General features: G+C 39.1%; 2 protein-coding genes across 2 annotated transcripts in view; one reads left to right on the forward strand and one right to left on the reverse strand.

The window, feature by feature from the left end:
• LOC120637015 (GRIP and coiled-coil domain-containing protein 2-like) overlaps nt 1-12423 on the forward strand; it is a 31149-nt gene extending 18726 nt beyond the window's left edge. The window contains exons 15-29 of the mRNA XM_039908598.1: nt 1688-1813; nt 2176-2250; nt 4103-4183; nt 4573-4713; nt 5022-5096; nt 5639-5731; nt 6411-6476; nt 6927-7037; nt 7602-7701; nt 8323-8441; nt 8634-8785; nt 9947-10084; nt 10725-11028; nt 11690-11806; nt 12093-12423. Coding sequence (XP_039764532.1) covers nt 1688-1813; nt 2176-2250; nt 4103-4183; nt 4573-4713; nt 5022-5096; nt 5639-5731; nt 6411-6476; nt 6927-7037; nt 7602-7701; nt 8323-8441; nt 8634-8785; nt 9947-10084; nt 10725-11028; nt 11690-11806; nt 12093-12221 — 1827 coding nt within the window. The 3' untranslated portion in view covers nt 12222-12423. The remainder of the gene's footprint in view (nt 1-1687; nt 1814-2175; nt 2251-4102; nt 4184-4572; nt 4714-5021; nt 5097-5638; nt 5732-6410; nt 6477-6926; nt 7038-7601; nt 7702-8322; nt 8442-8633; nt 8786-9946; nt 10085-10724; nt 11029-11689; nt 11807-12092) is intronic.
• A 569-nt stretch (nt 12424-12992) lies between these two features.
• Nucleotides 12993-22203, reverse strand: LOC120637016 (beclin 1-associated autophagy-related key regulator). The gene is made up of 8 exons (XM_039908599.1): nt 21962-22203; nt 20777-21199; nt 17707-17834; nt 16758-16905; nt 16013-16192; nt 15799-15856; nt 15393-15570; nt 12993-14547 (listed from the first exon to the last, which is right to left on the reverse strand). The coding sequence occupies exons 1-8, from the start codon at nt 22138-22140 to the stop codon at nt 14426-14428; spliced, it is 1416 nt and encodes a 471-aa protein (XP_039764533.1). The 5' UTR covers nt 22141-22203; the 3' UTR covers nt 12993-14425.
• Nucleotides 22204-24582: the final 2379 nt, after the last annotated feature.

The raw sequence follows: 24582 nt of genomic DNA on the forward strand, positions 1-24582 counted from the left end.
GTATCGTTCATTATTGCTTTCTTGTTATATCAAGTACTAGCTGAGCGACTTCGTCCGAGTTTGTTTTTGTTTTAAAGCATATTTTAAGTTGGGTATTCTCGTAAAGGATAATCGGGTGTAATTTTTGAAATGAACTTTATTAATCAAATGTAGCTTGTTTAGGTGTAGTTCGGACATTTTTTTAATTTGCGATACATTGGAATGAATTAAAAAATATTTTACCGGTATGTAAATACCCTTGAGGATACAACTATTTATTTGAATAAGAATTAATACTGCGATACTAATAATCCGACTTTTGTTCCTACCGGCGATCTAATAAAATTTTAGAACACAAAAACGGCTATTGCGTCCATAATGGTTAGATATGTTCCCTCGCGGACTTTTGGTAGGTATATAATATAGTTATAATAATGAGGACTTTAATCATGTAATACATAATTTTTATGTAACATCAATTAGGTTACGTTATTGCAATTTTCTTAAATCTCTATTTTTTTTCAAATAAATTGTAGCCTCTGTTACTTCGTGATAGTTAATCTTTCTTTTGGCGAAGAAATGGTTGAAATCGGTCCAGTAGGTAGGTACTGTCGGAGTCTATTCGGTACAAACAATCAAAAACATTTACTCTTTATAATATTAATAGCTTCTGCGTGGACTCCAGAGTTGGGTCTGAAGCTTCGCTCGTTAAAAATTTTGTAATCCTACCACGGGAACTATTTGAGAGATCGGTATAGAAAGTATCTGCCCGCGGCTTAGCTCGTAAGCAATTTTAATTTTTCCTCGGGAACTTAAGGAATTGGGATAAAAGTAAATGAATATTGATGTTGGAAAAGAGCAACTACTGAGTTTCTTGCTGGCTCTTCTCGCTAGGATCTGCTTTCGGAACCGGTGGTAGAGTCACTACAAACATACAAACTTGACGTTTTAAATGTTCTTATAAAATAGGCCTACTTGAAATAAATGAATTTTAAATTTTGTAGCCTGTTCTTTTCCATGACGAAGGCTACATGCATGCCAAATTTCATCCAAATCCGTTCAGCCGATTTTGTTTGATTCAGTAACAAACATCCACACTTTCTCATTTATAATATTAGTAGGACTATAGATCAAGGGGGGATTGCCCTCGGGTGTTGGGCAACATCCGGCTCGTAGCCACTTCTGCGGCAGAATAAATATAGTACCGTCCTCTTGCTACTGCCGGATACGACCACCGGCAGGTGCCGAGTTTGGTGGCTCATGTTGTTTGCTTTTGTTTTTATATTTTGACAAACATCAACATTGTACAAGTACGACCTCGCTGGTGCAGCGGTGAGTTCTGTGGTTTAAAGTTATTGATCCTGGGTTCAACTATCAGGGGCAATCTGGGAATTTATATTTTCTGAATTTCCTCTCTTTTCACCACCCTACCGACTAAGACTTGCCACTAAGAGATTTAGCGTTCTGGTACGATGTCGCGTAGAAATTTGTAAGTTGATTTAAAGATTTTTTGTTTTTTTTAGCCACGTTAGCCACGGCAGTAGCCTCCCACCAGACCAGAACAGAGAATGTTCAGAAAGTTAAAAATTCAAGGGATTCGACCCGGGACCCTTTACTTAAAACCTAATTCACCTAACTGGTAATTCCCAGGACGAACTCGGTCACACCCAGGACGAAGCTCTAGTACTACTAAGTTGTTATTTGTTAGTTGAAGAATAAGGAGGAGACAGTGCGAGTGCAGGCGGAGAGCCTCGCGCTAGCGGAAGCGCGAATCGCGGCGCTCACGGCCAAGGCGCAGCAAACGCACAAACTGCACCAGGCGCAACAAACTCCTGTAAGTTCACTCCACTGCTGGGCAGTGTCCGCCCTTATAGGAGAGAGGGTTACAAATCACAGACCCACCACACTAAGTCTAAGTATGATATCGAACACGAGAGGTCAGTCAACCCAGTCAATGTTGTCAAAAAATAGGAAAAACCGCTTTTATCGTACATGTTTCGGTCTCTAATAACCTAACCGTTTCCGTTGATTTTTTTCAACTCTCAAACCCACCAAGCTAGCGTTCCCGCAGGATTCACGACAAACCAAAAAACCGCGTACGAATTTGCGGATAAAAGCTGGTAAAACATAAATACCTTCTACGCGAGACCACACAGAGTTTTTGTATGTCTTAATGATTTGTTTGGGTGTTTCCAGTTGTACAGTACTCGCAGCGCTTCCGCGGGCCGCCACGTCGAGGTGACCGATGTATCTTCCGCCGCCGACTTGCAGGTAGCGTGCTATTTATACGCGCCGAGAGCCGTGCGCGTCACCGACACGGCGTGTGGCACATGGACACATTACAGTTCCAGTTACTAGCTTAGGGAACATCTTGCATATCCTAGCAGTGGGTAGGACTTCTACTTCATTTTCCGGAAGCCGAATTCGAATCCTAGCACGCATCTAACCTTTCTAAGTTATTTGCGTTTCGAGCAATTAAATTGTCATTAAAGGCACGTGTTCTTTACATGCGCTACGGAGGATAACTCTGTTTATAGGCGATCGTTTTCCACTTAACATCAGATAAACCATCTGCTGGTTTCGTCAATTGTTATTTTGAAATTATGCCATACCTAAGCATCGTTTAAATCGTTGCGTTCCGACCATAGAAATCTTAGTAACAAGGCACTAGAAATGTTATGTACGCGTCAGTTTGTCGCCGCGAACGTGACTTAGAGCACACCAGTTGTTATTTAAATAAATAAATAAATATACTACGACAATACACACATCGCCATCTAGCCCGAAAGTAAAGATGGATCTAAAATTAATAAGCTGCTAAATTAACGCTGCTATTTTTTTTAGTGTCAACACCTGTTAAATAAATTCTGAGATAGTTGTTAAATCTATTAGTCACAAGTCACAACTCTTACGAACACAGATAAAAATAATGGCGGAGAAGTGTACATGTATTCTGCGCGGTGACACGGACGTATATATATTTGTCTCCATTTATCCCACTGCAGTAGTGGGATAAATGGAGACAAATATATATACGTACTGCACTAATTATTAATTGAGTATATTTATGTAAAAACCCGCCCGGTTTCCGGTCGTGTCCGATATCGAACAAGAGCGGTCAATCAACCCAGTCAATCACCACAAAAGGAAACCGCTTATTAAATGGTTAATAGATTTGGTTCCCGGATACCTTCTATAGATATCCGATAGCTAGCTTTTATACCAACGAAACCGTCAACAATATGATAAAAGGCATGATTTTCAAGCCCTGGGACATTTTATACGGTGGTCATCCAAAAGTCATTTTCTGTGATGTCTGTGATGGAAGTGTGCTGTAGGTACCTATATGCAGCTGATTTCACTAGTTTTTTTTTTAAGTCCTGCGGGGATTTCCCGCGTGCGGTGTATCATCCGAATTCATATCCTGGGAATATAATAAGATGACGACTTGATTTTTATACGACACCTTACTAAGATTTGTTCAAAGACGTTAGAGGCTCAAATGCTAGCCAATACCAAAATGTTTAGTCAAGTTGATTACTCTTCTTAATATTCCATTTTTTTTTTAAATTAACCTAAATATTCATTTAAATCATAATAACATTGATTCAGAAGAAGCTCTTTCAATTTACTTTTAAATATATAAAAATTATTTGTCTTAATGAGATCCAAGGGTAGTTTATTGTATAGCTTATGTAACATAACATATGTGCTTTTGCTATATTTAACTGTTTTTGATGGAGGCATAAGAAGCTTATGTTTATGACGTTCTCTATTACAATGCTTATAATTTAAATGCATGTTCTTCTTTACGAAGAGCAATGATTCATAAATGTATAACGAAGGTAATGTAAGGACCTTTAGTACCTTAAAATACGTTACGTTATTTTGAGTAGATTAATAATGCTTCATATTAGCCGAACACTTAACTAATAATGCATGTTAAATAAGTGCTTTATTTAAACGCTGAAACTTATTGATAAACTACTAAAACTCGTCAAATTTTAACATTAAAACATATTGTTTTTAATTTGCACTTTAAAATTTGACGCACCGCAATAGTAATTAAATTAATTAATTAATATTTTTTTTTAAATATATACATTGGCGCGGCTAATTTTAGGACGTGGACGACAAAATCGTGATGACCCTGCGAGACAATTTGTCTGTGATAGAAGAACTGTATCGAGAATGTTTTTACGAAGTGAGTATCATGAGATTATCAATTTTATTTAAGTATAAAGTATTTTAGTCTATTCCAGTAATTCCTTGTTTTGGCAGGAACAAATTGATGTACGAAGTAGGTATTCTTCTCCCAAGAAGAGAAGAAGAGTTCGCGGCTCTTCAGTTGTTAAGTCACTCAATTTTTGACAAAAAACTTGATAAAGTCGCTATCTAGTTCGTAGGAAATATGATAAGAAAAAATAATACTTGTTATTTACATAAATTATACCAGTTTGGTTTCTCTCGTGATGAGTCACTTAATTTTGGCCAAGAAACTGGATAAAAGTCCCTATCTTATTATCTAGTATACAAGATGTAAGTAGGAAATGTGACAGGAAACAGAATTCTTAATCCACTTTTACGTAATAGTCGGCAAAACAAGAGGAGCTCATAACAATGCTGCGACGGTCCTACCTGGACATGCGTCTGGTGGAGCGCCAGAAGGTGGAACAGATCGGCCGCCTACAACATGTCGTGCACTCGCAGCGGTGTTCTCTCGCACGGTGTCAGGTGAGCCAATCAATTCTTTATCTTTATATTATAGTATAAAACAAAGCTGCTCCCGTAGTTTTCACGCTTAGATCATTAAGACTACTCAACGGATTTTAATTCAGTTTTCAGCAATAGATAGTGATTCAATAGGTAGGTTTATATATATAATTGGAAAAGAGCAATCTGCTTTCCGAACCGGTGGTAGAGTTACTACAAACATACGTACTTGACGTTTCAAAAGTGCTTATACAGTAGGTCTACGTGAAATTAATAAATTTTAATTTTAACTCTACTTAAATATGTGTAATTCTTTACCGTTGTTTCAGGATATTGCTACGGAAGTGGAGAGTTTGAAAATGGAAATAACGAATTTTTTGAACAGTTCGCAAAGCACTGACTCGGTACAATAGCAACTCTTAACTAACAGGATTAATGTGTGGTGTGTAAATATACTAACTAATTTTTGAAATGCATATATTACCGACAGGATTTGAACCTGTGACTCTCTGCCAATCGCGGCTTGAGCGTTTTACCACTAAGCTACGCCTCTCATACATAATCATAATCAATCGATTTTGTTTTATAATTTTTATTAGTGTTTTTACCTTGTCGGTTTTACACTTGTCGCTATAAGATTTATGTAAAAGGCATATACTAATTGCGGCATCGACAGTAGGAGAACCGCAGCTTAATTGGTAAAAGCGCTCAGACCGCGATTGCCAGACAGGTTCAAATCCTGTCGGAATCCTGTTGAAATATGCATTTTAAAATGTAAAGCTTCGTTAGTGTCATTTGATTTGATCGGCCATCTGACCGATGTAGTAGAATTTATAGCTTTTTCTATGCGAAATTTGTGTTTTCTTATTTATCACTGTATATTTATTTGTAAAAGTGACTGAAATAAATGCGTGCTGTACACTATGGTCGTGTTTGACTGGGGCAGGGCGTGTGGGAGCGCGAGGAGTGCGCGGGCGACGCGGCCGACGACCTGCGCGGAATCGCCGACCAGCTGCGGCGGCTGAGGGACATGCTCAATGTACGTCTTCAATTACTGCACGGCTTTGTTATCTCCTTTATCACTTTGTTGACCTCCCTGGCGCAACGGTGTGTGTGTGTGTGTGCGTGGCAGAGGCAATTTGGGAATTTATATATTCTGAATTTTCTCTGGTCTGGTCTGGTTTTGGCCGTGGCTAGTTACCACCCTACCGACAAAGACGTGCGCTAAGCGATTTAGTGTTTCTATTTATTTATATCTATTTTTCTATAATTGGAAAACCACCAGTTGTATTTACTAAATAGTTCAAAAATTGCATTATTCCGGTGCGATGTCGCGTAGAAACTGATTAGGGGTATGACTACCATACTCCCTAGCAGGTGGCCCGCTACCATCTAAGACTGCATCATCACTTAACACGAGGTGAGTTTGCAGGCAAGGGCTAACTTGTAGTGGAATAAAAAATGAAATAAAAAAAAATACCTCTTTGGTACACCAGAATCAGTATCATTAGTTTATTTTTATTTTAATCATGACTTATCCATTTGCACAGAATCTACACTGTTAAGCAGAGTGAAAATAATACAGTTTATTTTATTTTGCAATTAAAAATGTTTGTGAACTTCGTTTTTAACTGATACGAGAGACTACTAAATAAAACTCAAATGAAACTATGTATATTCATTCGAATTATAATTAAAACCTTTTCTGTTGCTTGCAGACAGACTGCACCTGTGGATTGGAAGAAGAGAATATGAAGCTCAAGAGAATCAACGATACAATGGAGGTATTAAAACACACACCGGATTTTTTTTTCCTTTCCGGTGACCTAACCGGTCGGTTTAATGCATTTAATTACAAAAAGAAAATATCATTATTTAGGGGACACTGCGCGGTGGCGTTATCATTGCTCCAGGAAATAAAATATTTGACCAGTTGTTTCAGACCGAATCTTTTAGGTACAATTTATATTTATGTTATGCCAATTTAATAGCGACAGCGATGGATAACCAATTCAAAATCATTCAAAGTAAATAGTAAAAAACTGGGAGAGCCCTCTACTCTCTCAGGAATCCTTAGCAAAACTAGATGGCTCAAATCACAAATCAATCTAACTTACGAAACCAATATTAAATAAGCAAAGAAATTGCACTGAAATAATAAAAAACGTTCATCAGGAATAAGGTCATCAAAAATATGGTCGCCGTAGAAATATTTATTACTTTGACTATTGCAGATTAAAATAGGTGAGCTGCGCCAAAGGATTAATGACTTGGAAGAAGATTTAGAAAACAAGGAGAACATAGACCAGCGATACCAAGCGCAAATTCAAGACAAGGAACATGAGGTTAGATAATACAAAATCAGAAATATAGCACAGAATCCAGACAGAAGTCTAATGAATGCTCATGATTTATTGCGTAAATAAATTGTAAATAAAAATTTATTACATAAAATTTTATTTAATCTAAAGTGAATCATTTTATATAAAAAAAACAACTTCTGTAAAGGAGTAGACCTTCCTTTAATTCTATTGTACTAACTACATATTCTAAACACGAAGGTTTAGCTGGATAGACCATGCTTTAAGAAAACCACCCGTGTCTTTTCTTCTCATCTTCTAAAGCGTAAAAGACACCTAATTTGTCCTGGATCAGATCGTTTAGGAAAGATCTATTTGGAACTGGAAACTTAGTCTCGACCCTATGCACCACCAGGTGTCAAAGGATATTAATAACACGAAGGCGCTCTGCCGAAACCAGTATACAACGTTTTAAACCTTGACTGTAGTTTAGCAAATGAATATTAATTTACTTACCTAAATCAGAATTTCTTTCGAAACAATCACCCTAGTACCTTAGTTTGTTAATTAATTGTTCTCTTCTTAATTGCATTGCTTATGTTCCGCAAGCTCCAACAAGTACGGGTCCAACTGCTGGCGCTAGAAGAAGGGTCGCGAGAGCAGCGCGGCGCGTGTGACGCGCTCAACTGCAAGCTGAAGCAGATGGAAGGTACGGACAAGCTTATTTCTGTGACTTGGTAAATTTTCCTTCTGAGCTACGCTTTGTATTTCTTTGAGGGATAAGGTCTATAACGAAGTGAATCGCTAAAAAATTAAAGTAAATGACATAGCGCTTAAGGCTAGCACGCTCAAGTGGCAGAAGAATGATGATATGATGGAGTCGAATGCGATGGTCCTCGCTTAGGTGGAGCGACGACCTTCGAAAAGTGGCAGGCATCGACTGGATGAGAAAGGCGAAAATTTTAAGAGTTGCTGTTGATGATGCTGATGACTTCGACTTCGCTGTCGGAGTGAATTATGCATAAAGAGTGTTTTGGAGCAACAATTCTGATGATTGAGAGAGAAGATTGCAAAATATGTTCGCATACAAAATTTTGCATTATGCAGTTTTATCTGTTTCTTGCGAGTTTAAATATATGCTTCAAAGATTGCCGCGAAACCTTCTTACATGTCTAATTTATTTCTCATTATATTAGATGGCAGTTCTCATTTTCCAGTATCCCTTGTGAAGAGAACTTTACATAGTTAATAATCTGTATAGTAAAATATGTTGCACTTGTAGGTTATTATGTATTCTTAATTTACTTTATTTCATACACACATACAACAGTTCTTCTGAGAGACAAGTCTTCGGAGTTGTCGACCGTGCAGCAACAGTGCGAAGCGCAAGAAGTTACCATCAAAGAGCTCCGCGAAGAAATCAATAGAGTGGATTTGGTGGCTCAAGAAGTAAGTTCTATTACTGCTTATCTTAAGATTCGCATTTTGGATGATAATAATAATAATAATTTATTCAAGCTTGAGAATTTTTGGCTACAGAGATTCGAATGGCCCTACTCTCTGCATTAGGCAAACCTGTGTTGCAGAGGGTGGTTCCTTCCAGAGATTTAACTACACAGTACAACAACGTTTAACACACAGCGCGGCCAGGTGCGCGGCGAGGTGGCGAGCCTGTCCGCGCGGGTGGCGCGGTGGCGCGGCCAGCTGGCGGGCTCGCGGCGCCGGCTGCGCGCGCTCGGGGCCGAGCTGCAGCGCGCGCGGGAGCAGTGCCGACACCTCGCCGCGCATTGCAGGTGATTACGGGCTGAGTGTGTTGCTGCCACCTGGTGCTGTTCACTCCGCGCGGGTGGCGCGGTGGCGCGACTTACTATTGAGCTACAAGCTTACTATTAAGCTACAACAGTCTCAAAACAGGATACTATTAAGCTACAAACCCAATAGTTTATGTTATGTAGCTTTCATTAAATAGCCGGTATACTTAAATCGACCTACGTAATTTACCTGACTTTACTACGTACTTACAAGTATCTAGCTGTTAGTTACCAGAAAAGACTTAAAGCTATTGAAGCAAGGGGCATCCTACGTATGTGGATATAAAAGTTGCCACGTAGCCGTAGATTTGGTTCTAGTAGTATCCTTATATTTCCTGGAGCTACGGAGACATTAAAAACGTAGCAGACGTGCGTGTTAATAACGATTAACAATTAAAGTAATTGTAAAACATGAGCAAGTAAGCGTAATGTGAATGTGAATGGTAACGCAGTAATAGTCTAGTGGTTCGGACTTCAGCTTCACCTTCGGGGAGCCCTGTTCGAAACCCAGCACCTCTACCTTTTCTAAGTTATGTGCCTTTTTAAAGCAATTAAAATATCACGTGCTTCAACGGTGAAGGTAAACATCGTACGGAAACCGGCACGCATCAATCCGTACTGGGCCAGCGTGGTGGACTACGGCCTACACCCTTCTCATTGTGGGAGGAGTCCCCGCAGAGTGATTACGTATCTCGCGACAGGAGTAAATCTTGCTATCACTGCTGTCAAACGTCACTCTTGTTCATTTATTGTATGGAAAAGTGCCGTGTAGGTGAAATCATCATGCCGTGCCTTTAGTGGTCCGGTAAAGAGTTGATATTATTGTGATGGTGAGGCGTAATGTTGCTGTCTACTCTGGTGCTGGTTTTGAAAGACACAGTAAGCTGGACCTTCACTAAATTTGCGGCACCTTCATCTGTGGTGTCGTAAATTGCAAGCTCCTACCGTAAGTAGTTCTCTGATTCAGGTTTTTTTTTCTGTGTATAAAGTAGCGCCACTTATACATCCATAAAACTAAACCATTTTGTATGAGCCTGTTTTATGCGATAAATCGTAATTTGCCTATCTAAAGTGGGTAGCATTTGAGATGGGCAGGTATGATTTCCTAAATCATTGTGGTTGTAAAGTTTGGAAATTCGACAGGGAGAAGACTCAGGTGGCTGCAGAGTTGCAGAGTCAATTGGAGGAGGCGCAAAGCCGCGGCGCCGAGCTGTGCGGAGACGCGCGGCGAGCCGTCTGCGGCGTGAGGCACTGGCTTCGGAAGCAGAGAAAGAAGAATACGTATGTACATCAGTCGCAACAAAGTTTGTGACCGGTTGGATATTTTTCATAGCTTATGAGCTAAATTATTGTCCAATAAAATATAATTGTACATTTAATTGGTTGAAACAGGCTTGACTGCGTTGCAGAATGATATACTTACAATAAACATTAAGCTTAATTTTCTACCTGGAAAAAATGTACCATGACATTTATAACTTCTTCAATCTTTCTTTTCAGTAGGTGCAAGGGCCAACTTGAAGTGGATTAAAAATATTCCGCTACAAATTAGCTCTTGACTGCAATCTCACCAGCTGGTAAGTGATGATGCAGTCTAAGATAGTAACGCGCTAACCTATTTAGGAGTACGGCATTTTTATTAAATACATTCTTACTCCTACTCTGTTTTTACGGGACACCGTGTACCAGAAAACTAAATCGAAAGCCGCACGTCTCTGTCAGTAGGGCTATAACTAGTCACTTCACGTCACCAGATCAGACCAGAGAAAAGTCGGAAATTTTACAATATCTCGAACTCGGGTCCTCCCATATAAAATCACAGCGTTCACCGCTGCGCCATGGATGTCGTCATAGTTTACTTAACATAAACAAATGTTCTCTCTGCAAGAACAAAAAAAAAACGAAATTTGGAACTTTTCAGGGAGCTAGAAGAAAAAATTAAACAGCAGGAGATAATAATACAAACATTACAACAACAAGGCGCGACTCAGTGCGCTGATCGCACCATCACCAGAGAAGTCGAACCTTGTTGCTCTCGGTACCTGCCGCGCGTGGGATCGAAACGCAGCGAGCGCAGTCTCGCGAGCGCGAGGAAGACGGGCTGTTCCAAGTGTGCTTCCAATAGAGTGGACGCTAAGACGAGTGGGAGCGAGATAGCAAGCAGTTCCGCGCCCCCCACGCCGCCGAGACGGTTGTTGAGGAAGAAACCTTTCTGTGAAGATACCGTGAGTAATAATTAACGTGATAAGAAAAAGTACAACCTTCACCAAACGGCTACTTTTTTTAATGGAATTTCTTTCCTATTGGTATCCTATTTCCCAATCTTATCCAGGAGCTTTGGGATGATCAACCGTAACAATCAGAATATCTTTCTCCGAGCAGGTGTTCGAGCTTCAACCAGTAACCGTTGGACATATAGGTATATTATGGTCATTATTTGTGAAAATTACGCTAGCGCGATGCAGGATCATTGTGGAGCCATAAAGTTAGGTAATGTGGAGACCGCCACAATCTTTTTAGTCTCGAGGCACAGATACGAAATTTAAAAGTACAAAAGTAACTCTGGCAATCGTGGCCTGAGCGCTTTACCACTAAGCTACGGTTCTCGACATGTAGGTAAAAACAGTTTAATGAAATTTATAAAAGATTGAAAATTGCTCGTCTCAAGAGCGTGGTTGCCGATGTAATTACAGAAACATCGGGCATAACACCTACGCCACAGGTTGATGGACACAGGGCGGTACTTTGTAGCATAAGCTCCTTGCATACAGAGCGAAGTGTAGCGCTGTTTATAGGCGATGGTTTTCCACATACCGGTAAGCCATCTGCTTGGTCCGTCAATTATAACTAAAAAAAAATGCCACACTCCCTCTCTGTTCGCCGCAGCACTGCCAATGGCCGGCTACGCACGAGTGCTCCGCGCAACGGCCCTCGAGCAGCGACGTTAGCGTAAACGCTCGCCTTTCGCACGACCTGCTGACTTCCTACACGGCTACGCCCACCGTAAGTGATAAATATGTATTTTATAGTCATAACGGCCAGACTATCGCCTATATACAGAGCAACACTTATACTATGAAAATTAGGAGTATCACATTAAGCTTAATTTTCATCGTACCGACTTAGTTTATATATGGCAAAGTGGTAAGAATGGCACTTGAAGGAACACATCCCCATTGTGTAGTCTGCCAATGCACCCGTGAACTCCGTAGTGGATGCCTTAATCCTTCTACAACCCAAACCATATAACCTGCTAGGTAGAATATACAAATACGTGCGTTGCCTCCAGCGAGCGATGTTGCAGCCCGACGAGCTGCTGGAGCGGGTGGAGCGCGCGCACGAGGCGCTGGCGGACGCGCACCGGCGCTGGGCGCGCGGCCGGGCGCGCGGGCCAGGGGGGGCGGCTGATAGCTTCTAGATCTTTCCACTAGCTTTAGAACAAGATATGCTCGAGGAGTTGTACACTCTTATAGTGCGTCTGCTACATGAATAAGGATCGGCCCTGAGATACTATAGAAATATTAAATTCCAGGGATCAAGTAGTCAGGGTGAAGTATAATGTAAGCATTTGTGAATGTCAATACTTGTACATATTTAGATTCTATTTCATTTAGTTTTTGAATAGTCTGATGTGCATTTTACGTTTATAATAATATTATTGGTATTGTTTTGTTAATATTTTTATTTTATCTTTTAATTAATATAAAATATTGTTTTAGTTATTATTCTTTTATTTTAACTCAGCTTTCAAATTGTAAATAATAATTATATCGTTAGAATTAAAATTAACTGTAAGATATTCATTAAATCGATTTGGACATGTATAGTCCGAATCAAACTTTATGTATTGTCGAACTTCGTGCGTAATGAGTTTCGATGCCAAGAATTTAATATTCGCCAATCAGCTTGATGGCCCGCGTTAAACTAAACTTGCAGCTAACTTCCGCTATGACGTAAAGTTTGAATCGAACTATACTTAAGGATAACGATATTTAAATACGTTCGTATAGAAAATATTATTTTATTATCGAAATAATTATGTACATTAAAAAATTATAACAACACTCAATTCATCACAAAAAAAACTGTACTTCATTATTGGGAATGACTCGATTTAGTGAAACTAGTCTGCCGTTGGACAACCGAAGTTAATAATAATGAATATAATTTAAAAATCTTTAGATGACTTTAGTTGTGCTGTCCTTATATACAGCGAAGATTAGGAAAAGGATGGCACTACTAAATTCAATCTGCCCTGAAGATTTCGGTTAAGATTCATTGTTAATTTCGATCGTTAGTCGATATCCAATCCAAATTTGAGTTGAGTTGAGTTACCATATAAAAGTGTTCTATTAAATAATGTTTTTATGCCAAACGTCTAATGCGGCGGGCAGGTTATTTTCCCTGTTTTTCATAAACCTCAAAACACTTTATGACTGGATATAGACACTATAGCTGAAGGATGGGCAGAATCAAAGGGGCACTAAAATTACTTGCAAAAATATTTATTAATAAACTTAATATTGGTGCCCAATTTACTAGTAAACAGATTTGATAGAAGGTCAAATCTGTTTACTAGTAAATTGGGCACTATCTTTTTAAACCTTAAAAAAGGATTAAAGTTTAAGCTGTAAGTTTTTTTTTCGCAAGAAATTTTAGTTCCCAGTGTTATTTGAATTTTTACTAACTATAACACATTGAACACATTTTCCAAACTACTAGCCACCCTATTCAGTAACTTTTCAACACTTGCTTGTCATTGGCCTCGCTTAATTGTCATCTCCATACAAAAAAATTGTAATGAGTATACAATTGTTTAAATTAAAATGCATATAAAATTTTCGAACCGATAGGATAGAACCAGCGATTAACAATCGCGGACTGAGCGCTTTACCAACTAAGCTACGGTTCTCATTCCATCGCTGCCGAATTTGATATATTGCTTTTTTATCAGTCTTATAGCGACTGTAATGCCATCTACAAGGAAAGATTGCAGTTTCGATCTATTTTTCTCACAAGTGTAAGTGAAAACACTTTAGTAAAGAGTATAAAACTGTCGCAGGAAAGAACAAAAGTTACCGACTTAGTTTGACAAGCTGCGAAGCTATGATCCTGATTTACGGGGCCAGTAGCTTGGAGGACCGATGGACTTAAGGGTAATGCATTTAAAGCGCAGTGCTGTCAGACAGTCTCTTTAGGGAGTGGTATGGAGACGCTTGGACAGTTGCGTCACAAAACCTTGAAGTATGAAAGTCATAGAAATCTTAATAACAAGACAATAGAAATGCCCCTTAGCACTTTAAGTATAAAAACCACTCGCCGAACAGTGGATCCCAGCGGCCGTACCACTAAAATTGCTTTTTTCACAACGGCGTACACTGGTTGTTTTAGAGCGTGAGAGGCAATTTAGTTTCAAAATTGCAATAAAGTCACAAACTGTTACAAATGTTTTTCTCCTGTAAAATGGCAAGTGTTGTGAGTCGCGTCGCGTCTGAGGACGCGAGTCACGTCCGCAAAGCCTGCACAGCAGTTGTTTTCAGTATCATGTTATTAAGATTTCTATAGCGGAGTTCCTTACAAACGAGCAGTGCAATAGACTGCTGGACATCCCGGCGTAGTGCCTTAGTCGCGGGTGCGTTCTGAGCGCGCTACTTGGTCCAGCCGCGCCACATGGAGGCGAGCGAGGCGGCCGCTGACGTCACCAGCGACGGCGCGGGCGGCGGGCTGCTGCTGATCTCCTCCATCTAGTTATAGTCAAATATTTTATGTGGGAAGTTTACACACTAACATCACAGATACAAAAAAAATAATTACTACGGAAAACAATTTTAACTATTTACTAAATATAACCTGTTGAATTGTTGTCTGTATCGTCAAAGTAAATGTCATGACCTAAAGTCACTCTTTTTAGAGTCGCAAATCCTGTACTACTGATTTTACAAATGTTTTGTCAGCCACGCTTTAGAATTGTAGGAGAATAAGAGATTTAACACATTGCTTATAAGATTCATTTTACTGCAATTCCCCAGTATTTGCAAACTCTAAAACGACTCGATTGCTAGCGAACAAATTTTGTACTAAGGCTAGTGGCTACAAGCTATGTCGACTGTATGTTTGTTATTTCCACTGCGCAACTACAATACCTGTTTTCGAAGGTCGAGTGGGCTAGGGAGCATAGCAGTTATGGTCCGAGAGGCGTTACACTGTTTTGGATTAAATATATATATCCATACTAATCTGAGTCAATCGCGCCTGAAAGGCTGTACGGATCTGGATAAAATTTGGCATAGAGATAAAATATAGTCTGGAAAAGGACAAAGGCTACTTTTTATCCCGGGATACTAACAGACCAAGAAGCAAAGAGCGAATATGTGTTTGTCACATACTCAGTTCAACAGCTGCACCGCTCTCGGATGAAATTTAGCATATCCTGAAGAAGGACATAATCTACTGTTCATTCTGGAAAACAACTGAAACCCAACGTATGGTTTACCGGCTAAACTACTTTCAACAAAATCTTGTATAGCTTGAATCTGGGAGACATAAGGGAGTTTAAAAGAACTAAAATAGAAAGTTAGTGGGCCAGGACCTGCGCGGAGTCCGGCCAGTGCAGGTGCTCGGGCGGCTCGGGGTCGTCCAGCTCGTCCGCGCCGCACGCGTCCTGCCACGCCGCGCCCCCCGCCTGCACCCTGCGCAGCCGCGGCCATTGCGTCGTCTCTCCCTCGCACGAGAGACGAGTTCGTTTCGGCAAAGAATAATATGATGAGCTACTTTTTTCGCGCTAGACGCTGCCTTCTGAACCGGTGGTCGGTCCCTCCAAATAGATTGACTCGAAGTTTCAATTCGATTCGATCAGAGCGAGGCTTTCGATCGAATCGATCACGACATATTACTCAAATTATCCTTAAGGCTGGAATAAGCGATGATCTGAATCGTTGGTTGTCATTTCATGTCATAAATATCACATCACATGATGTACTCGTCAATGGTGTTACTTCATCTCGGCGTAGTGTACCGTTAGGTGTTTCGCGAGGCTCGTCACTCGGGCCTTGGCTTTTTAGCATATTAATTCATGATATAGACTCTCGTTTCCGTTTTGCAATTTGCAAATGATATGAAATTTTTTAAGCTCGTAAACAATTACATGGGCGAGATGCTCTTTCAGGATTACCTAGACTCGAGCACTACTGTGCAATGCATAGATCTCACCTGCCCAGCTCGGGGTCGTCGGCGCGCGCGGCCAGCGCCAGCGCGTGCAGGCCGGCCAGCGGCGCCAGCGGCGCGGCGGGCGCGGGCGCGGGCGGCACCCCGGCGCGCGCGCACAGCGCCGCCGCGCCCGCGCGCAGGCGCCCCACGCACGCGCGCCAGCTGCGCGGGTCGCTGTAGTCGCTGCGGGACGCCACTAGCATGAGCCAAGGCTCGCCACGCGTTCATTGGAACTTTACTTATTCATACCATAAAGTCAAACTCGAACCTGTATTGTTGGTTTGAGTGTGTGTTCCATTTTACATTGGTGACTCAGTACTCAAAAATAAGGGTAACGTTTTAATTAAATTATGATATTTTATACACAATAATATGAACTGGCTATGTCGTTAACGTACCTAAATCTAACTCTTCTTTAGCATAGATTACTCGCAACTACATTTTATGATTGTGCTATAAATAGAAATGGGTTACTGCGGCGGCTCCGCGGGTCGATGCCGATGCGGAAGCTCTGCCAGACATTCGAAGATATCAATCAGGTAAAATGATATCCTAAAAATACGTTTGGAACGTTCGGAGCCAAGTCCCAACTCAAAAGTGAAGTGTTCTAATTGGCGAGAATGCAGAAGCTATATTTCCACCGGGCTCTCCGTGTGCTAAGGGTTCATGTGTCTTGCGTCTACGCCATGCCTGGGCTCCACGCTCGCCGGGCTCCCTTTGTGCGAGTGCCAGTGCGTTTGCTGGATACCTCAAGGCGACGGCGTGCGGCAGGCGCACGTCCAACGTCCATGCCAGCAGCGCGACCAGCTGCGCCGCCAGGCCCAACGCGGCGCTCGTGCGGTGCGCCGCGTTGGACGTGGGCTCCGCGCTCACGGGGGTTTCCTTGTTTTGAGTCTCTGCCGCACAAAAATAATAACGCTCGTTGTTAAATGTTTGAATGCAAATTATATTTAATAAAATATTTCTCACAAAAACCCTCTCCGGGTGTCATGTATGCACTCTTTGTGACATAGGCAAATTAGAGCTTTTGTAATACTTCCTAGCATTGATTTTGGTATTGATAACAAAAAACTTAGCAAACCGATAGTTTGAAATCACAAAATACTTGATAAACGCAGAGACTTTCGAAGGCCAAGCTAAACAAAATTATGTTTATACATACGTGACGTTTTAATTATTATGAATACGGCGCTTTCACATGTCATTGCAGAGTGCTAGAGTTTGCAGTTATATTTATTGAGAATATTTTTTCAAGATGGTATATATACCGTTCTCACTTAGAATATATATAAAAATCGGTTTGTCATAATACATTAATCATATATAATTAGATAAATTACTGTGTGTGTGAAGCTGTGACAGCCCAGTGGGTAGAACTTCGACTTCAATTTAGGGGGGCCGTTCTTGCTTCAACGGTGAAGGATAACATCGTGAGGAAACCTACATACCTGAGAGTTCTCCATAATGTTCTCGAAAGTGTGTGGAGTTCACTAATCCGCACCGGACCAGGGTTCTGGACTACGGCCTTAACTCCTCTTTGTGGGAGGAGACAAGTAAAGTAGTAGTGTTCTCCTTGTAATGATCCATGAAATTACTGTCATCAGGCCTATTATCTCTCTCCTAAGAGAGACCTCAGCCTGGCTGTGTTAATACTAGGCTTAGGGGGATAGCAGGTATAGCAATGATCGTACTCTCACCCCAGGCCTGTATGTGCGAGTAGTCCGCGTCGATGTCGATCCACGGCGACACTATGTGCAGCTGCGGCCGCTTGGGCGGCTCCTCCTCGGCGTCGTCGCCCACGAACTCCATATCCTCTATGCTGTCGCTGAAACGGTCCTATGTGGCTGAGCACTTACTACTTCGTAATAGTAGCTTAATAAATGTATATGCATAGCTTAATACTAACTAAAAGTTAATAAATTTTAGTATGCAAGGTGTCCCAGAGCTTAGTTACCGCCCGAAGTTTATTGAATATTTGGACAAAATTATTAGCAAATAACCTTTAACTAGAGGTCTCATTCATATAATGACAAGGTAGATTGGAGCCAGCCTCGCTCTCATCTCCCGCAAGATAGAAAAATGATTGTAAATGTTGATGTTAGAAAAGAGCAACTGCTGAGTTTCTTGCCGGCTCTTCTGGGTAGAATCTGCTTTCCGAACCGGTGGTAGTCACTACAAACATACATACTTGACGTTTCAAAAGTTCTTATAAAGTAGCCCTACTTGAAATAAATTAATTTAAATTTGAAATTTGAAATATAGGTTTTTTACAGGGTTTTTGTGATGTCGTGAAAATGTGATTTTTCTTTAAACTTTGAGTTAATTTATTTATTTTAAAATGGTTTAATTTTATTTTAGATAGATTTAATATCTTGAATTGATAAATTATGATAAGTAAAAGATACAGAATGAAAAAAACAAAAAAAAAAATACAAATAGCGCAGCCAGTCAGGTGATTCCTGACTGGCTGCGCTATTTGTAATTTCTACGAAAAATTCAAAAACCCCAGTAAAAAAACTATACGGATTAGGCCACTAGTTTAAGGGTATTTGTTTATAATTTTGTTAATAAACGCATATACAATAATCAGTAAACAATAAACGCCGGACGGTCACTTAGCCCTGGGACACCTTGTATATAAAGCTTGAATAATATGACCATCAACTCGCTTCTAGTCGAGAAAAAAATGTGCAACTACTATCTACTACTAACTTTGATAGAAAATCTGGGGGTACCATCGGGGTACCCCCAGATACCGATATACTGAACACATATGTACAACCTTTTCGAGGGTACAGTTTAATGTAATGTTGTTCGATAGGCAAACAATGCTTATTTATGCCCTAGCAACTATCGCAGTTGATTAGCTGTAATTTTATTTACGGCAATCTTTGAAACTCTTTATCAGATCCATATGAAATTAAAAAAAGATCATTGTGGTATAAATTCCTTTCAACCAAAAAAAAATAATTTTGTAATTTCAACCAAAAAATAAATGACATAGTTATGCCTGAACATACATAAAATAAATCATCCGAATTGATAACTTCCACGGTCAGTTAAAAGAGCAAAGTAATTATTCAGACGTTACGTCTGAATTTATAAAACATTTTGGAAATTTGCATATATTTCTAAAAAGTTCATACACTTAAAACACACTTCTGAAACATTTAAAAAGTTTTTTAATATTCTTACAATTATTACTAATTAATATTAAACCTATTCCATTCATATCATAATAATTTAAAACTTAATTTACAGAGGTTTAAACATGCTTTAGGTTTTAGAAGAACAAGAAAGAATATTGTTAAGTTTAAGAGCCTAAGATATTTCTGTAATTTAATATTATATAAGATATTATCATCTCATTGTAATATGGACCTTTGGTAAGGAGACCGAAACAATGCAATGTTTCCTACTAGATGGCGCTACGCTATATATAAGGCTTATATTAATTTCGGCATCGACTTTATGAAATCCGTAGCTTAGTGGTAAAGCACTCAGGCCGCAATTCCGTGAGAGTCAAATGCCGAAATTTTTAAATGCATTTTAGTAGTAAAGAAAAGTCTATGATAATATAGTTGAGATAATATTTGAAGTGAAGAACAATTTTATGCTACCCAAAAACAAAAATAAAATGAAAATACGAAAGAGAAGGCATTTCAGTAAAAGTTTTTTATAACTCCTATTTTATATAATCTGCACGCTTGCATACCCTGTATGCCCGCCACTGGCAGGTCTTAATTATTGCTATCACATATAAGTTTTGATATGCTTAACATTAATAAATAATAATAATAATAAAATATATACTACGACAATACACACATCGCCATCTAGCCCCAAAGTAAGCGTAGCTTGTGTTATAGGTACTAAGATGACTGATGAATATTTTATGGATAAATACTTAGAATATACATATAAACACCCAGAAACTGAAAAACATTCATGCTCATCAAGCGAACATTTTCCAGTAGTGGGAATCGAACCCACGGCCTTGGACTCAGACAGCAGGGTCGCTGCAAACTGCGCCAATCGGCCGTAAAAACATTGTCTTTTTTACTGGCAATTAATTACTTAAACAAACTGATAAAATTCATTCGGTATAAACTTCGCAAAATACAAACGATAACACTAAAAGATTGCTATCTTAACATATGATAACCCAAATATTATTTGGTGAAACATGATGCTATAATTATCTAAACGAATACATTTTTAATCTAAGGAAAAATACTAAAGGCATGTTAACTCACTTGTGCATAAGCAGCCAGTTCCTAAGTCAGCAAAATAAAGATTAATAGAATTAAATTATGGAAAAGTAAAAGAAACACATTTTTTAGGAAAATAATATTCATGCTCCAACACTTGTTAGTATAACATCCCAGATCCTGCATTTTTGTAGTACATTTTGCCCTATATACTTGGGTAAACTAGATTAAAAGAACAAAGAGATTAAAAGATCTTGGGTTAAACTAAAAATTAAGATGTACACTTATGTCAAATACCATCAAACTTAAGAAGTTGTAATTATATAGTCTGCATGGATTGTACTAGCTTAATGCTAAATTTATTAGCAAGAAGTAATATTAGTGGCCAGGAAAAAGCATTTACCATGCAGGCAGGCCTTGTATGATCAGTTATGGTTGTCAATGCAAATTAAATAAAAGAGAGTATTTGTGAAATCTGGCATAAAAGTTACTAGATCTTGGTTAATTTGTAAGAACATGCTTGGTCAATAATGAAAGCCAATAAAAGAACTCTTACCTGGAATCATAGCTTATGTAAATTGGAAAGATATATCTGTCAAGCTGTCGTATCCTAGATCTTCTTAAAGCTGCTAGAGACTGTGTTTGATCGTTGTACATTGTAACTTTGTTTTGTAGCTCTACTCTTTGCAACTGAACATGTCTGCCTAAACTTGATACCCGTTTTTGATACCTCGGCAGTTTTATGCGCAGTTCACTATTATATGCTACCAAATCTGCAAGCTCCATTTTTTTCAGATTAATCATACTTCTTCTCTGCTCTATGGCTAGTCTTAATAAGTCAAGTTTGTCTCTGGACTGTTTGGTTTCAGTTAGAAGAATGTCTTTCTTTAATTTTGGTGCCAATAACTTTTCACATCTTTCCAATACATGCTGTCGGTTGAGTTTTATTCTCATTAGTTTCATCTGTTTTTCTGAAAATCTGCATTTAAGAAATAATTTTGTATGAGTATTACAGACTTAAGTTAACTATAATTTACATCTGCTTTAAATAGATATATAATAGTTTAATCTTTCTCTGTATGGAACTCAGGAGTTCCCCAAATTTTGCAGATTGCTTTTCCATCTTTAGAATGGAAACCATCTTTGAGCTAAATTGCATCAAGATTGGTTCACTGGTAAAAAAACAAAACATATAGACACATTTTACAATTAAATTTCAATTCCAATCATCTCATTTGTAATTAACAAATGAGATTATTGTGGTATCTCTTTCATTGGAAAGAGGGTAGTAGAGCACTGACTTACTACACTGCCTCAATCTGTGTTGGAGTTTAAATAATGATTATCATGTTAGTGATAACCAAGATAACCATATTATTATACTTGCACTTTGGGAAAGTATAATATGCTAAGGGTTAAACATGGTCTCTTCTAGAAATTATTATAATCAAAATTCAGATGGCAAAATAAGTAACTAAATAATATAATTCTAAATAATATAATTTTAAGTATTTGAATTGCTATAGCATAAACGTCGAGAAATCTACTTCATATTATTAATTCCTAGACTGAACCTATGTATTCCTAGTATGAACCATTTTAGACTTAATCCTATCATACATACACTGTATACAACTAATTACATTCACGAACTGTTTTTGAATAGTTGTATCTTTTAAATTTAGCATATTAAGCAGTACTATGAGTCATAAAGAAACGGTAATTGCGCAAAACCACTTACCTGTCCGAGTAAGGCATCGAGGAGTGGACGAAGTTACCATTTCTGACGCATTCAGCACAATAGAAGTTCCTCTTAACCGTATAACACAAAACGCACTTTGTATAGTGCCCATCGCTCTCTGTGGAAGACACCCTGAAGTCCCGCGGGGCCTCACTTTCAGTTAGATAGCTACTCGCCATGGTTTTTGCGAAATTGTTATTGAATATTGCATCGCAATTATTGAAATTGAACACAAAAACTTGTCATTGTCAGCTGGTGAAAGTTGTGCTAATTTGACAGTGACAGCCTTCATTCTGGACATTGACAGTGACAGTTCTTAAAGTTACTACACACGTTACGATTTTGTTCTTTAGTTAAGTCCATGGTCGATATCCGAACTAATATCTAAAAACAATTATTTTGCTTTAAACGTACAATGCAGTGAGTGTTCGTTTTCAATAACGTACTACGCCTTGAATAACACGAGATCAAGTCAAAAAGATAGACGGGGTGGAGGCAAAGTCGTTTAGCCAATTTGATCAACTTCTTCGAAGCCATAACAGTTATTACACTACTTGCCAGTATATTCTAATTGAACTGTTTATTACTTCAGCCTCCAATCTTTTTAGGTATGGCTATCAACAGGATGTGAAACCGCATTGGAGCCGCTCCTGTAGACCGGGTCAACCGCTGTTTAAGTCTATGCTCCAAAATATTCTTTAATCAAAATCAATGATCGCGATCCAGATTGATCGTGTACATGGTGGATGGACTGTCCATCCACTCTATATATCACAGATGGAGATTGTCTGTGTAACAGATGTGTACCTACGGGCGAACGTATGTCCAAGAACGGCAATATAAAGCAATCTAGAGCAATCTAGCCAATGGAGCTAATATTACAACTTACGAACAATAATGACCTATTAAATTCTATGATCGAACCATATTATTTTGTTATATTGCCCCGATTCATCATCCTTCTTTTAATGTCCCACGGTTGGTTCCACTTATCTAAAAAGACAGAAAATTTTGCGGTTGGATAGCTCCGATTCATGTGTAAATAGTATTTTGTGTCATTCCTTCCACAGATATTGCCTTCTTCTTTCACAGATTCTTGACTTTCAGGTTAAGGTAATGTATTGGAAGGTCCACAAAGGGGATTCATCCGTATATGATGACGATGATTTTTAAATCATCCGTAGCCTATTAAAGTCCCACTAATGGACACAGCTTTACGGCGTTAGATTTTTTACTATTCCAGCAGGGTTAGCACAGGCAGGAGAATACAATTATATCCCCTGACAGGGGATCAAATTAACGTGCCCACCTGCACGGCTCACGGCTATCTCCCCGGGGAACGGATAAAAAATTAACTTCTCCCACAGCTTTATCAACTATCAGAGCTTTGGCGCACAAGTGGAAATTACATCCAAATAATATACGTGTAATAGAAAACGAGGGTAGATTTCTCCTATTCCATGTTCCAGTGCTTTAGCAACACGGCAAGCATGGGCAGGAGACAATTATGTCTCCGGGAAAAGAATAAAAAAATATTTTTTCCCACACCTTTATCAACTCCCAGAGCACCGGCGCGGCGCACAAGTGGAAATAATTTCCAAATAATATTTGTGTAATCAAAAATGGTGATAAACTTCTCCTATCCCATTTTCCTGTGATTTAGCAGGTGGACACGTTAATTATATTCCCTGTCAGGGGATATAATCAAGGGATAAAATTTTTGTCCCCTGTAAGGGGATATAATCAAGGGATAATTTTTTTGTCTCCGGCCTGTGTTAGCCCTGCTGCCCATGCTAGCCGTGCAGTAGTACTTTTGACTTACGTAGTTAACTGTTGTTATCATAATGCTCAATAATTGACATTGTAATATGCCTGTGTTGCAAAAGATACGATTTGAATCAGTCTCTGAAATTTAAAATATTAAGAAACATCCTATAAACATATACTTTGCCAGGTGAGGTGAAAGGGACCTCGACCCTCCTGACCTCCACCTAGTTAGACCTAGAAAGGCATTAATGAAAAATAAATAAATACCGCAACGGGCAAGCCGGTGCCCCGTTCAACATGAATCAGCTAGATTGAATTACGTGCGCACCTAACAAGCCGACTCATTTCGCTTTTTATTTTCCTCTATAAATTTAAGGGTCGCAGATAGTTGAAGTAATTGATAGCTAAATACTTTATAAGTTTGTTAGGTATATTGTGTCAAAGAAAACAAAACATTAATAATGAGCTATTAAAATTCCTCGTTTGGCCAGTGGTTAGCATGTCCACTATACGGATCGCGAGATCTTGGGTTCTAGATTCTCGGGTCGGGTCAAAAAGTTTTTTTTTGTCTTTAGGCGGACTGAATGCTAAATCATTTTGTAACAACCTTCGGACGTGCGGGAAGAATGAGAGAGGGTTTGGCCAATAAAAAAAAATATACTTTAGAGGCTTTAGAGGTACAGTATTTACTGTCTCTGAGACTTATCTGTGAAACCGAAACGCTAATAGTTTTTGAGAAAACCATTGCCATAGTTTATACTGAAAGATACAGCCCTAACATCACTTGCAAGAGTGAGTCAAGTGACTCCAGTCACTTTATTAGGTACGCGTCGCGTAGTGTGTGTACTATCCAC

The sequence above is a fragment of the Pararge aegeria genome, chromosome 3 (assembly GCF_905163445.1).
Source record: "Pararge aegeria chromosome 3, ilParAegt1.1, whole genome shotgun sequence".
Taxonomy (NCBI): domain Eukaryota; kingdom Metazoa; phylum Arthropoda; class Insecta; order Lepidoptera; family Nymphalidae; genus Pararge; species Pararge aegeria.

Bases quoted from the DNA above. Each gene is read 5' to 3' on its own strand.
- LOC120637016 (XM_039908599.1), bottom strand. From the start codon at position 22,140: ATGGCGAGTAGCTATCTAACTGAAAGTGAGGCCCCGCGGGACTTCAGG. The intron at 16,193-16,757 runs GTATCCAGCAAA...GGCGTCCCGCAG, and splicing joins CCGCACGCCGTCGCCTTGAG to CGACTACAGCGACCCGCGCA. The intron at 15,857-16,012 runs GTGAGATCTATG...TATGCTAAAAAG, and splicing joins GACGACCCCGAGCTGGGCAG to CCAAGGCCCGAGTGACGAGC.